This window comes from Saccostrea echinata, unplaced genomic scaffold (assembly GCF_033153115.1).
Source record: "Saccostrea echinata isolate AGI-Se365-2 ecotype Australia unplaced genomic scaffold, CSIRO_AGI_Sech_v1 ptg000056l, whole genome shotgun sequence".
NCBI classification, from domain to species: domain Eukaryota; kingdom Metazoa; phylum Mollusca; class Bivalvia; order Ostreida; family Ostreidae; genus Saccostrea; species Saccostrea echinata.
In genome coordinates, this window is record NW_026889805.1 from 21433237 (window position 1) to 21449233 (window position 15997).

At 32.9% G+C, this 15997-nt stretch overlaps 2 protein-coding genes across 5 annotated transcripts in view; both read left to right on the forward strand.

The window, feature by feature from the left end:
* Nucleotides 1-5013, forward strand: part of LOC133173953 (gem-associated protein 5-like) — a 56982-nt gene extending 51969 nt beyond the window's left edge. The window contains exons 18-19 of the mRNA XM_061309016.1: nucleotides 4693-4821; nucleotides 5009-5013. Coding sequence (XP_061165000.1) covers nucleotides 4693-4821; nucleotides 5009-5013 — 134 coding nt within the window. The remainder of the gene's footprint in view (nucleotides 1-4692; nucleotides 4822-5008) is intronic.
* LOC133173788 (uncharacterized) overlaps nucleotides 1-15997 on the forward strand; it is a 74085-nt gene that overhangs the window by 23172 nt on the left and 34916 nt on the right. The window contains exons 1-2 of one of the 4 annotated variants that reach the window (XM_061308829.1): nucleotides 4531-4608; nucleotides 4693-4821. The gene's annotated coding sequence lies outside the window, so the exon portion shown is untranslated. Of the gene's footprint in view, nucleotides 1-4530; nucleotides 4609-4692; nucleotides 4822-5727; nucleotides 5852-9002; nucleotides 9093-15997 lie in introns of those variants that run through there. The other 3 variants (XM_061308833.1, XM_061308830.1, XM_061308832.1) reach the window with 3 other exon arrangements.

Sequence of the window (15997 nt, forward strand, 5' to 3'; positions counted from 1 at the left end):
AGTCCAGAGTGAGTAGCATAAGGATCAACTCAATAGAGTACCAATGCTTGCACAATGATGAGAGAAAGTTTGTTGGAATCCACTTATATTTTTTCCCCTCACTTTAACATTTATAGCTCACCTGAACCAAAAATTCAAGTGAGCTTTTCTTATCACCTGTCATCAGTCATCTGTCTTCTTTCTGTCTGTCCATCTGTTAACTTTTCATATTTTCAACTTCTTCTGAAGAACCACTGGACCAATTTCAATCAAACTTACCACAAAGCATTCTTGGGTGAAGAGGATTCATTTTTTTTTAAATAAAGGGCCATGTCCTTTCAAAGGGGTGATAATTAAGAAAAGGGAAAAACTTAAGTGGATGTCATAAAAAATCTTGTTTTTAAGAACCACTTAGCCCTAAATTATGAAATTTATATGCAAGAATTCTGACATAGTAAAGATTCATGTTTATTTTAAAAATCATGGACATTGGGGGTAGTGTGGGCAACAACAGGGGGTTAAAGTTTTACATGTGAATATATATGAAAATTTTTTAAAAATCTTCGAAGAACGCCATGCTTAGTCATGTTGATGTGGAAGCATACTCAGGAAGTATAGATTCTCTTTTTTTCAAGTCATGGGGGTAGGTTTGGGTCTGACAACAGGAAATCAAAATTTTATATAGGGAAAAAATCAGCTGATGAAGAACAAGAGGGCCCAAAAAACAAAAAAAACCCAGGTGAGCATTGTGGCCCATAGGTCTCTAGTTATTATCAATATTTGACATCTATAATGCCAGAGATTTTTAAAATTAATTTGCTGCATATAACTGGGACTGGGTGTAAAATAAAATCTTTTGATGAAAAAAGTTTAATTCACTACTTCATGTACTGGGTTTTTATAGGATTGTAAATGAGTAGAAAGGAAACATTCAAGACATATGCAACTCTGTGGGACAATGACCACTTTGTGTTTCTTGATCAAAATGCCATGTATTTTTCTGTGCAAAATCTATTCACTTTACCTTTCAAAAATTGTTGTTGTTTTTCAAGTACACAGTTGAAATACCTCTGACTTGATTCTCATAAGAATGTTTCCTTTGCTTTAAACTCTTCAATGAAAGTTTATTTTTCCTCTCTTTTCCTTTGATAAACAAGCTATTGCATTTTCTTACCCTAAAATCACAGTCTGAAATGGCCATTGGTAATGTTTTCTAAAAGAAGAAGTAAATTGGGACTCTGTAGGTCTCTGTTGTTCCTTTAGTCTAGCATCTGCCTATATCAATAGGAAAACTGGTTTCAGCTGCTACCAAAAAACAACAAAAAAAACCCTGGTATATTCTTGAGAAGCTCTCCAAGGGCTCGCTGTCAGAGGTTTAATGAAATAAGGGATGATTAAGGAACAGATACAGACAATTAAGCACAACAGAGCAACAATTTCTTGCCTAAAATTGTTGTAGAAAAGAGGCTCTAAGGAGAAATTACTAATGAAAGATTCTCCATTCTCCACTCAAATACCCAGCATGAAGAATTCCATCCTCATAAACCAGTTTGAATGGTAAAGCCAGCATTATTGTAGCTTCTATTTTCGTGTGTTCAATTTTTGTTATTGAGTCAAAAAAAAATCTGATGGGTTGATATTGTACTAAGAAAAGCATTAATATTTTGAGATTGTGATATTAGATTTGCTTTTTACTTATAGTCCCTAGTCTATGTAAACTCCCACTTAAAATAACCTACTTAAAGGAAAAGTACATCTTGTGTTGTTACCAAGATTCAATAAATTTTTATGGATCATTATCAGATGGTTTTTGATATTCTTAATCAATATCACTAAAAAGGAACCTCTGTTTCAGTTTTTTTTATCCTTTTATATGTGATGTTTTGAAGCAAAGTGCATTATTTTCTGTAATAATTGCTATACAACAATGATCCTTTATTGCTGTGGACTATTTAAGTATATATACACAAGTTATATAAGATCAGTAGGAAAAGGGGGCAGAATTGAGTAAGGGAGACTATTGATTGCTTTCAAATCTTGTAAAATTTCAATTTAAAAATGTTATTATATATTTTCATGCCCCCGTAATCGAAGATTTGGGGGCATATAGTTTTTGGCCTGTCTGTCTGTCTATTTGTCCGCAAAAACATTAACTTTGCCCATAACTTTTGATTGGTTGGAGCTATGGCTTTCATATTTCACATGTGTATTTGTTGTGACAAGACCTTTCTTTGGGTACCATCGTATTTGACCTTGACCATGGAGTTTGACCCAGTTTTGCAAAATTTCACCCAACATTAACCTTGGCCATAACTTTTAAACAGTTGGTACTAGGGCTCTCATACTTCACATATGTAATCCTTGTGACAAGACCTTACTTTGGATACCAAGAACTTTGACCTTGACCATTGAGTTTGACCTTCTTTTGAAAACTTTAACCTTGGCCATAACTTTTTATCAGTTAGTGTTAAAGCTTTCATACTTCACATATATAATCCTTGTGACAAGACCTTACTTTGGATACCAACTGTGAACAACTTTGACCTTTTGACCTTGACCTTGGAGTTTGACCTACTTTTGGAAAACTTTAACCTTGGTCATAACTTTTGATCAGTTAGTGCTAGGGCTTTCACACTTCACATATGTAATCCTTGTGACAAGACCTTACTTTGGATACCAACAACTTTGACCTTTTGACCTTGACCTTGGAGTTTGACCTACTTTTAAAAAACTTTAACCTTGGTCATAACTTTTGATCAGTTAGTGCTAGGGCTTTCACACTTTACATATGTAATCCTTGTGACAACACTTTACTTTGGATACCAACAACTTTGACCTTGACCTTGGAGTTTGACCTACTTTTAAAAAACTTTAACCTTGGTCATTACTTTTGAACAGTTGGTGCTAGGGCTTTCATATTTCACATGTGTATTTCTTGTGAGAAGGCCTTACCTTGGACACCATTAATTTTGACATTTGACCATGGCCTTGATGTTTGACTCACTTTTGAAAAACTTTAACCTTTTCTATATCTTTTCAATGGTTGCTGCTAGGGCTTTCATATTTCACAGGTATATTCTTTGAGACAAGACCTTACTTTGAGTATCAACATATTTGATTTGCATTGGAGAAATTTTTAACCTTCGCTATAAGTTGCCATACGGGGGCATCATTGTTTCACAAACACATCTTGTTTTTAACCTGCCAACTCATGAGATTGTTACTGCCAAAATATCTAAATTAAGTTCAACTTGCTGAAACATCCAGAAAATATGGTTACCCCTATCAGCTAAAAAAAATAGTGGCATTAAATTTTAATGCCATCAGAACTCGTAGCAGAGGTGGATGAGGGCAATTCATGAATAATCAAATTGTGGCTGTTCTAAATCTGCACCACATGAATCCCAATTTGTCAATAATTCCAAAGGATTGCTACTATCCCTGAATTTATCAGAAATTCCTGGCCCTGGGTCCAGATCCAGTGAAAATTCTAAGTTGTGCCTCTAAGAGAAATTAATTGTCTGAGTTGATGTCATTGCAATGGCAGTAATTCTTGAAGCTGTCACAATTGGTCTGTTTTGTTCAAATTGAAAGTAATGTTTAATGCTTGGAGCTTAAATCTTTATTATTTGATGAATACTAGCAAGTTTTATATGTGTGACATAACTTGTAGTTTTTTGGTTTGGTGATTTTTGATTTTTTTTTTTTTTTGGGGGGGGGGGGGGGGGGGGGAGGGGGTATTCCTTCAATGGTCCGGATCATTTCCTTAGCTTTTCTTTTCCTAATTGTGTTGTTCTGTTGTTAGTATAGGTTGATATTGAGACTTCTGACTTATGTAGTCTTTCTCAGTCAATAGATAAAAGTATGTTTTTCTTATACCATGTGGATACCAGTGTTCCCGAGTACTTTATAAGTCACCATTACAATAATAAACAATGCAGAGCTGCAGTCTACTGTGAAATTTCTTATTTTTGTGGGGGTTTCATTTTCATTATTTTTCTGGTATGAAGAGAACCACAAATTTATGTCCCCACGAAATGTAACATTTTAAGTGCATAACGAGTTAGCACTGAATGTAATCCCCACAAACCAATATTTTGTCCTCAAACCACAAAAATTTGACACCACAAGATTATTAAGTGATTTTACAGTAATTCTCAGATCTTTATACATTATGTTGTCTATTAGCATAATCTCAAGTATGTGTCTTGATGGGAAATTTTTTTTCTGTCCTAATATTGGTCTTACAAAAATGAAATCTTTTAGAAAAGAGGAAAAGTAATAAGGACTCAATGTCACCAAAACTACAACATTTATTATATATTTTCTTCCCCCCTGAAAAAAATTTTTGTTTGTTAATTTTTGTAATCTACTGGTACACTGAAATAATGACACACATATTTAAATCATTCAACCTTTCCCAGTCCTGTATCATTAAATGAATACCAATTAACTTAAACAGGTATGTTTGAGTGGGATGTATTGAGAACATGGGAGGAAGATCTGTAGAGATCTCTCTCTCTATGTGAGTTACGCTATAAGGTTATCTTGTGTGTTAGAAGGCATTGCATGACATGCTTTTGATGGATGTGATAAGATGGTATGATTGACAAGTTCTGTACATCCATAGTGAGTGGTTTATGTTTTGTAGGTGAGATTAAGGCAGAAGCTAGCCAGGTGTGAAATGTATACATTGTTTACTTTCTGTTTCAGAGAAGTCGAAGGTTGAGAAATCAGCGGATGATTCGGATAATTCGGAGGAATTTGATGCAGAGGAACATATTAGCCTCGGATTTTACTTGCCTGATAGAAGAGCTATTCTACAATGCCTCAGATTAGAAGGTTAGTTATGGATACAGTCATTATACATATGTATATTTTGTTTTATTTCAGAATAGAGTGCAGGCTGCAGATATCATTTTTATAGTTTACTGCTCAAGTTTGAAAATTAATATACCTTCAGACATGTGTTTGATTACTCTGAAGGAAATTCAATTTGCATGTAGTTCTAAATTTGATTCTGTTTCAGACTAAAGTGCACATATGGCTAACAGATTACCTTCTTAGAACATTTTCTCAGTTATTGGCACTGGGAAAAAATCAGGCTACAATAATGATGGCAGCATGTTCAGATCTATAAATACGATTCCTCATTGAAATCAGTATATTCCTAAAACTTGGTAATAATTTGGATGAACATCAGAATAAAAAAAAATTAGCAGATCTTGAATATTGTATTTCGCAAAAAATCACATGTATAGTGCTTCCAATGATTTGTGAATCAGAATGAAAGATTTTTTTAGCAGATAGAAGCACAGATTGGCTTTCTTCCCTATCTTGTGAATTGGTATACTTCATTTCAGCAGGAAAGGAGTAGTAAAGGTTACTGGCTTGTATAAAACTTTATCTTCTATCTTGAAAAAAAAACAAAAAACGTATGTTAGATTTTCTTTAACTGACAGACATGGCTAATTGGACATTTGGTTTGATTATTATTTTTCCTTCTTGGGTCACTGGCCGCTTAAGTTTTCTAGCATGAAGTTTTCAAGCTGTTGTTATCATGTCAAAAATTAAAAAAAATATGTAAGTAAATATCATGCATACTTCTTATTGGCTAACTCTTTCTCAGAGTCACATTCAAAAAAAAAAAGAAGAATAAAAAATAATGAACTTTTTATCCATATGGTTTATCTGTCATGCATAGATAGTCATAGCACGAGACATCTCTCTGACAAGGCTTGCAGCCAATGACACAAATTCTCTCTCCATCTAGAAAGTTTATTACTGAGCAAGCCAGCTAGGTCATTGCACAAAATACTCCCAATTCTTGTTAATTAATGTTTGGAAGTTGAAATTTTAGTCATTGAAGAAGGTAATGTATGCAGATTTAATCCATTTGATGGCATCATATTCATAGGAATGAGTTTCTTCAGACAATTTTATGGGATTGGAGGGCTTATATTGATAAGAATTATTAGAATTATATCACTTTGTATTAATTAAAGTGTTCAATTTGTTATTAAGACTATCATTAAGTTTTTAAAGTAAAAAATAAATAAGTTGTCAAAATTTTAATTCAGTTGATCTGAAATAATACAAACTGACAATTATTAATGAATGAATACAGAGTTCTCAACTGACTTTGTGCAGGTGCTCATACATATACTATTATGGAAAAGTCAGAGAAAATTGAATTTACATAAGTTGATTGTACAAATAAGGGGTTTTTAAAGTTTACTAAGCATAATTTATAGATATCCAAAAGTACATTTCTATTTTTTATTTATGCATTTAAAGAGACTGAAAAATTTCTTTGCCACTTACTAATACAAATTTCTACCATATAAATATAAATATAATGTTTTCCTTCATTATACATTTAGATACAGTAAAACACGCTTATTATATAACAAAGTGCCAGGGACAGACAATTTAGCTCGTTATAAGCGTAATTTGTATATCCGTTAGGTTTAAAATATATATTTCATCTTGGGGAATAAAGATCACTTCGCTGTAAGTGTCAGTTCATTATAAGCGTGTTCGCTATAAGCGTGCTTTACTGTATATAACTTTAGCTTTAAATGTTAAAATTATGGGTTCCGGACAACTCATTGAACAACAACTCACCAGAGAGTAAAATTCGCTGAAAATCAACTAAATGACTGTAAAACTCATAGAAAGACAACTTGTGGATGACAACTCATGGACATCACTTGAATTAAATAATAATAGAATAAGAATAAAAAAAAGATTTGAACACTTTTCATTCTTTGGTTGTATTTTATCACTCTCACCCAAAACTTGACTGATCGAGGGTTGGATTGATTTTTTTCTTTATTTCTTTCCAAATGAGTAAAGATAAACTAGCATACATATTAAGATATTATATTTTTGGGACAGAATAAAAGGTGCTAAGTCTCATTGAAAGATTGCAAGAGCCGTTACATTAAATATGAACATTTCGTCAAAGACACGAAGGAAAACAAACATCTCCCAGTTCATATGAATGTTGGGATATTAAAAAAAATATTAATCGAGATCGATCTTCTCTGCAAAAAGGGAATTACAAGAAAAAATAAACTTCAGTATCTTCACTTTCTTCAAGGGTAGAAAACGGAAGCTATCTTAAACTACAGTGAGGGTTTGGCACAAAGTATTTCTTACTGGAACATTGAATATTGCATTAAATAAGTTAACAAATAATTTATCAATTCAGTTATAAATTGTTTCATTTTTTTCTATCAGTTTCGATGAGTTGTCAGATCTATGAGATGTCTATTCTATGACTTGTCTTATCTATGAGTTGTCGTATTGATGAGTTGTCTTTCGATGAGTTGTCATAGACCCCAAAATTATTCATATAGTTTACATTTTCCAATATTTAGTCAATAATATCCAAAGTAGTAAAGGACTAGATTCTGTAATTACTAACATCTGCCCCCAAAATCAAACTTTGATGGTGAAAAATATAATTATGTTCTAACCAGGGTGATATCTCCAGACTTGAGAGCATTACCTATTCTCATCAGCCGTGACACCATATGTTACATATGATATCAAAAAGATGATGTAAATTCAAGATACAATTCAAGATACAATTGTGTATATTAATTTCTAGAGATTTTCAAAATTGGACTTTTATGGGGGTAAAATTTGCTTACCATATAATCCCTATTAACCGCCCCGGGCGCTTAGAAAATTGCGAAAAGGGGGCGGTTATTTTGGTATTCTAGTTATAATTTTTTATGTCATATTTCAACTTCAAAAAATCTGTTGAAAAAAAAGAAATTCTGAGAACCACTAAAAGGTTGTCTAACTTTCCTTTAAGTTAAGATAATCTATCGAAATTATGCTATATGATTCATTTTTCCACCGAGAAATTAGAGAATACACAAGGAGAACAAATTTCGTAGGTAACTTTCACTGTCAGAAATACATAATGATTAGGTCGTTCTAAAAATCTTTCACTTTTAGGAATACTTTACGTACAAGTTACCCAATAACCAAGTTTCATTTTCACTTTCTTCAAATTATGGCGGACTTTCGATATGATTCTGGATGATTTTAATTACTGTACAGGGGGCCCTTATTTCCCGACAATTGAAAAAGACCTAGGGGGGCACTTATAGGGGCAGGGGCGGTTAATAGGGATTATACGGTATACTATTTATAGTTGTTTTAAATTATGGATTATGTACTATTATCACCGAGCAAAATTAATGTTTTTGAAATAAAATGTTTTAAATATATTTAACAGTAAAACTTGGTTATTACAAAGTCACTGGGACCTGTGAAATTGCTTCGCTATATCCGTAATTTGTTTTATCCGTATAAGGAATTCGTTAAATTTATATAGCTGGGGATCCATGAAAACTTCGCTATATCCATGAATTCACAATATCCTTGTTCATACTAAATGAGTTTTACTGTACTAACTTTGAATGTTTATCTATGATAGATGTAGATCAAACTTTTGCAAAGGAATATAGAGAAAAAAAACATCATTCTTTAAATATCTTCTCAAGAACAGCAAAGCCATGATTATCAATATCTGCGGGGAATAAGCATCCTCAGGTAGTGTAAATTTGAATTTGATATGAATTAATTTTGCCCCTCTTATGTGCAAATTAATTTTACCTCTCTAATATACAATTGAAAATTGCACCTCTAATGTACAATTACCACTTTCCCTTGTCTCATTGTTATTAATTACTTTCTTACCTTAAGTCAGTGTTCAAAAGTATACATTGCATGAATGGGGGCGTGGCAGCTATATCATGAGTGTAGATTACATTACAATGTAAATGACCAGTGACCTCTGTGAGATTTTTCTTTATTAATTATACAGCTAACTTCACCAGAGAGTGTCATTGCTATCTTTAACTGTTGGCACTAAGCTGTAAGAAAAGACTGTGATAAATGACAATGTTTAGGTCAGGTTATTACTATGGGGGTGAAAAATAAAGGGGGTGATGTTTCTTGCAGCATTAAGTCATATGATGGAGCTATTTATTACAGAGGGGGTTATTTATAATAGAGGAAGGCATAAGTTGAGGGGATCTTTATTTTAGAGGATTTCTCTTTGCTGTTGATTTCAGTGTAATTCTATAAAGGTAGGTTTTGATCATCTTTATGCTGTATTTTTATTCTCTCGTAGCATTATAAGTAAACTTTTGGAGACTAATCATTTTAGAAGATGGTACATGTAATTAAAGCAGATTTAAACAAGCATTGATTTGTAAGGCAAGATTATCTGAATAGATTAATTTTGCTGCCCAATTTTTTTTCTGAGTTTTCTAAAATCTGTGTAAAAATTGCTGATTTTTTGTGCAAGCAATAAAGGTTAAAAAAAAGAAAAGAAAAGAAAAGATGTGTATAACCATGAAACAATGAGCTAAGATTCTGATGAACTTCATATTGAGCAACTAGTCGGCACATTTCGGAAAAATATTGAAAATTGACTTCTATCTATCTGCATGAGCTTAGAATACTTGAGTGCAAAATGTGAAGATTTTGGAAGAGTGATCAATATCATAAATCCAGTACACAAATGAATCTGTTTTAAATCTGTACCTCCATCTTATCAACATTATCTTCAGGTTTTTATCCACATCAATCTTCCTTGCTATTATAGTTTTACAATGTTTTATATGTAAGCTAAGTGTGTGTTCTGTAAGAAATAATCCATGACCTTAACACTGTTTTGTTGGCAGGGCTGAAGTTATGACAGATTGCATCACACAAGTCAATATAATTTTTTGGGGTAGATTGAGTACCAATTGTATAGGTCTTATTTCTGCAATGTTATTGGGATAATTCTGTTACATATATATTTTATTTTTTGAGAAGGGGGGGGGGATAGAAATTCTCTGTATCTTAAGCAATATAAAAAAGTAAGTCAATATTAGGCTTGCTGATCAACTTCAATTCTCTGGAAGAGTGAAATGGAGGATGTCTTTTGGAAAATGGTGTTGGGGGCAGAGGGTCTCGCAAAAACAAGATATTTGAAACACCAATGATCCAGTTGTATTGATTACAAATTTGACCTTGACATATCCCATTGGCCTTGGCTGAGGGTCCTGAAACATTCTCTTATAATACAGCTGTACCTTAAATTTTTTAAAAAATATGATCTTATGTTTCTCCATTACATAGTGGAGAAAGATATTACACTTCTAATCTTTATGATTTTGTCCTAATGACTCTAATCATAACCTACCGGTGTGCCAATATAAGCTTCAAATGTTTCTCCAGTACAAAGTTATGGACTTGACAAGAATTTTACACTTCCAGTCCTTATGACCTTGAATTATCTTCTTTGTCCAAATGACCTTGAGTTAGGCTATGTGGTCATAAGCATTCTTAAAGCTAAGTATAACATGATATTCATAAAGAATAAGCAAAATTAATGTTTAAGAAAGGATTCTAATGTTTGGTTTCTGACCAAATGAAATATTCAAAGTACAGTGTATATTAATTTTATTGAAATGTCTTTTATTTGTAAATGTTAGGGATATAAAGCATCACATTTTTCTCCCTTTTTGCAATTGTACGACTTTTAAATAGAAATGGTAAACTGAGTTTAAAATCTAGCTGGGACTATATTTTTAGGTCACCTGAGTAAACTCAGGTGACCTATTGCTATCCGTTTTCGTCCGTCGTCGTCCGTCGTACGTCGTTCGTCGGTCGTAAACTTTTGAACATTTTTAGCTTCTTCTCTGGAACCACTGAACCAATTACATCCAAATTTGGTATACAGCATTTATGGGTGAAGGGGAACAAAAATTTTGAATTTCATGGTCCCTGCCCCCCTGGGGCCTGAGGGGTGGGGCTAAAACCACCAAAAATAATGCAATCTTTAAAAATCTTCTTCTTTACTCCTGGACATCAAGCAGTCAAACTGTTGGCATCATTGTAATAAGCATTGAGCCCTCTACCAAAATTGTGAAATTCATGGCCCCAGGGTCAGGGGTTCTGGCCCCAGGGTGGGGCTATATAGATCATATAGTGAAAGTGTGTTATTTCTTTGAAAATCTTCTTCTCTGTTCCTGGGTATGAAATAAAGTTACTAAGTACATAGTTATGATGAGCAAGAGTGCCTCTTCCAAAATTGTGAAATTCATGGCCCCAGGGTCAGGGGTTCTGGTGTTAGGGCGGGACTCTATTGATTATATAGTGAAAATGCATTAATTCTTTGAAAATCTTCTTCTCTGCTCCTGGGTATCAAATAAAGGAACTAAGTACATAGTTATGATAAGCAAGAGTGCCTCTTTCAAAATTGTGAATTTCATGGCCCCAGGGTCAGGGGTTCTGGTGTTAGGGCGGGGCTCTATAGATTATATAGTGAAAAAGCATTAATTCTTTGAAAACCTTCTTTGCTCCTGCGTATTAAATAAAGGAACTAAGTACATAGTTATGATGAGCTAAAGTGCCTTTTTAAAAATTGTGAATTTCATGGCCCCAGGGTCAGGGGTTCTGGTGTTAGGGCGGGGCTCTATTGATTATATAGTGAAAATGCATTAATTCTTTGAAAATCTTCTTCTCTGCTTCTGGATATTTAATAAAGTAACTAAGTACATAGTTATGATGAGCAAGAGTGCCTCTTCCAAAATTGTGAATTTCATGGTCCCAGGGTCGGGGTTCTGGTGTTAGGGCGGGGCTCTATAGACTATATAGTGAAAATGCATTAATTCTTTGAAAATTTCTCCTCTGCTCCTGGGCATTAAGGTGATAAACTAAGTACATAGTTATGATGAGGAGGTGGGCCTCTTCCAGAATTGTGAAAGCCATGGCCCCTGGGTCAGGGGTTCTGGTGTTAGGGCGGGGCTCTATTGATTATATAGTGAAAATGCTTTAATTCTTTGAAAATCTTCTTCTCTGCTCCTGGGTATTATTTAAACAAACTAAGTGCATGGTTATGATGCATAAGGATGCCTTTTCCAAAATTGTGAATTTCATGGCCCCAGGGTCAGGGGTTCTGGTGTTAGGGCGGGGCTCTATTGATTATATAGTGAAAATGCATTGATTTTTTGAAAATCTTCTTCTCTGCTACTGGAGATTATTTTAACAAACTAAGTGCATGATTATGATAGACAAGGATGCCTCTTCCAAAATTTTTAAATATATCGCCTCAGTTTTGGGGGTTCTTGAGGAGGGGGGGGGGGGGGCTCTATTGATTATATAGTGAAAAAGCATTAATTCTATTAATTAATCATTAATTAATCCTGTCGGCTCCTTAGTGTTGAGCTGATAAATAAATTGCTTAGCTATGATAAAAATGGGAGCTTCGAACAGAATTTTTAAATCTTGTGGTCCTTAGGTCAGGGGTTCTGGCATAACGAGGGGTGGGGGGGGCTTTTGATAATATAGTGGAAAAGTGTTAATTCTTTGAAGTCCATAGTAATGATGATGAGGGTAACTCTTCCAAATTTGTAAATTTCTTGACCCTTGGTCTTGGGTTCTGGTGTTAGGGTAAGGCTTTGTTGAATCTGTAGTGAAAATGCATTGTACCTGTGAAATTCTTCTCTGCTTCTTGGCATATCGGAAGCAAACTGAGTAAAAGTTTAAATGATATGAGTAAGCGTATTTCTACCAGATTTTTAAACATCTGAACCATTTGTCTAAGCATTCTGGTCCTGGGCAGGGCTCTATTAATTTGTATTCTACTGAGAGAAGTTATTCCCCTTTTCCATTCACCTTTGATAATTAATCACTGTAAATAATGTATTTGAAAGGTTAATAGAATAAGATAATTATGCAAGAATGTTTATCGTATAATTAAAAAAGTACTTTCTTAGTTTTAATAATCAGGTAGACCTGTAAGTAATAGATAAATAAAAATGAGACAAAAATAACTTATCTTATTAAAAGTTCTTCAAAGACCATAAGAGAGGTCAATGCTAGAGGTCTTAATATGGGTTTATAAATAGTACAGAAGCACTAATAGTTTGTTAATAGGCTGCATGGTGATTAGTGTTAAGTGGGGGACAGATTAGAACTCAATTTCTGAGTTGATAGTGAATACTAGACTAATTATTTTGTTGATCCTGATCTTCCTTCTTCTCTTGTTTTTGTTCCTCTGCTCTGCCTCTGGTAATCAAAGTAAGCATGCTAACCGTATAGTTATGATGAGCAATAGTGCCTCTTTCAAAATTGTGAATTACATGGCCTCTGGTTTAAAATACGAACCAAATTCAATTGTTGGAAAGTTGTTACACAATACTCAGGTGACCTATAAGGCCCGTGGGCCTCTTGTTGGTGGAATGGTGGCATATGAAAATAATTCCTTTTCTGCTTTTCAAATTTACTACAGAATAATGATTTTGGTTAACATTTTTATACAATTTAAGGCACCAAAGCAGAAAGGAATTTTCTAAAGTAAATGAAATTAATTATTAAGGACTTTAAATGTTTAAGGGTATATTAAATAAATGTGATTTTCCAAAGAAACTTGTATATATTGCATGAAAAATCTAAATTAACAAAAAATATTATGGTTTGGAAGTAGCTAGGTTATTGACAATTTTTGCTTCTGTGACATCACAGACTATTTGGATTTTGTATTATTTTTCAGAAAATGGGTAAAATTGGAATTTTTTTCTCAATTTTTACTATAAAATTTATATATAGAGCAGACCTGCTCCGGACGGGCATATTCACATATTTCACTGATATAATCATGCATTCTACACATTATATCAAAACACTGATTTGGAGAAGACCTATGCCCTGTGACATTTACTCAAAATATTCACGTAATATACACCTTTTTTAGTTTAAATCATAGAAATTTTGAATTTACATCATTTTCCTGATGTTTTATCTAACATATGACATCATGGCCAATGAAAATATTCAATGCTTTCAAGTATCCCCCTGTTTTAGAACATAATTATATATTTCTCCGTCAAATTTTGATTTTGATGGCAAATATTGGTCATTACCGAATATAGTCCTTTAGATATATGAAGCATATAAAAATTAAAAATATCCCCTAAAAAGTTACCAAAAATAGAAGAAATTTAGTTTAGCCGATGTTTATCTTAGTATGGTACTTGTAGTTTCATGAGGCACTAAGTGGTATCACCTTTTAATGCAAAAAAGAAGACAATCTTTTGATATAGAAGTAGGCGTCACATGACTGGCAACAGTATCATTTTGATTCTTAATGTTAAGGAAAAAGATAATGACCCTGACCTGACTTTGTGCCATAAATAAGATGGTCAAATTTAATCCAATTGATGCCGTATCACTCAGTGATATTGTCTTCTTAAATCTCTGGAAATTTAATTTTTGAATACAATGAATATGAGAGGAATCCATTCTTAAGTTTATAGATGGACAGAGAGAAAGAAACAGAGCCTTAGAGACAAGGACCAGCCCCCCCCTCCCCCAATCTCTCAATCTCTGACATGGTGGCGTATAAAGTTAGGCACAAAGGGAAAAGACTAGGGATGGCAACGAATATTCGAACATTCGTATATTCATTCGATGAGTTGATATTCGAATATGAATTTAAGATTTGAATATTCGGTGTTTTTCAGATTTCATAAAAAGAAGTACTGTGATTAATAAATTTTGATTAGAACAGTGCTGGAATTTTCCCTGTTTAATTTACTAGCGATCAATTTCGATCGCCTGATTTCTTTCACTACTTTCTTATCTTATAAATCTTCTAAATTACATGTATTTTGTTTTGAGTAAGGAGTTGTAAAGAATTGTACAATAATGCTTTATGTATAATACAAAACGTACTTTCATAGCTTTTATTAGTTAAAGATACGATCGGATCTAGAATCGAGGACAACAAATGAAATCTAAGAATATCTAAAAGGCGCGAAGAGTATACTTATCAAAATAAAATTAATTGATCATTGAATGAATGTCCGATAGAATTAATCTGTAATTAATATTGTAAAGGGCTTAATTTCAGAATAAATGTGTAAATTACTTGATTATCTCAGGTTGTGCATATTATTTATATTCATTATCGGGAAAACAGTTAATTACCTAGGAAAATTGTCTATGGAAATATTTGTTTACATTGTATCAAAGATTATAATCATATCTCTTATCAGGCAGATAATTGTAATTTATTACACGTATTGAAATCTGAACAGTATACTGTTACGGCTATCTTGCCTTTTGTGAGACGACTGGTTCCTCAGGTGGGGCTACTATAAGTACATGTTTCATTTGTTAAAATTATACTTTTCTACATCTAAATCAATTATTTATTTCACACATTGACAAATATCAAATGGAATTTCTTATTTTACACCTAAAAAAGTCTTAATACAATTTTACTTCCTAGATAAGTATACCTACGAGAGTAGGATGATGCATATTAAAAATAAAACAGATTTTATTTATTTTATCGAATATTCGAATATATTCGAATACTTTCATTGAATATTCGAATATGAATTATTGACAAAATTGACATCCCTAGAAAAGACTGTTGAAGAATGAAGTTCAGCATAATAAATTTGAACTACATGTACTAAATTAATAAGCTTGAAGATGTCTAAAAGATTGGGAACTGCTGAGTTTGACACATTTTCCTCTTATAGAATAAAATTAGAAATGTGTCGGAGAATGTAACCAGAAGTAATCAAAACAGACATATGTCAATAATACCGGTATATATTAATCAGCCGGAAGATAACACCATGGAATTAAGGTCACTCCAGTTTTTGAAGTGATGAACTGTGTATCTGATAATTAAAAAAAGAGAAGAAAATATAAAATATTGGACCAGAATTTGCCAACTGTTAGCAGAATTTATTAATAGTATGAAATAAAAGAAAAAAATTATCTTTGGGACTCACACTAAAAATTGATGGCTACAATGGAAATATAAATTTACTTGATTAAAACATTTTTCATTACTTAAGACGAATTGTTCTAATTACTTGTGGATTTGACGTATATATGCTACACATCATACTTCTATCCCTTGTCCCTAATCTATCCATTAGATAATGATTGTTTGCACTTTATTTTTGGCTTGAGACAT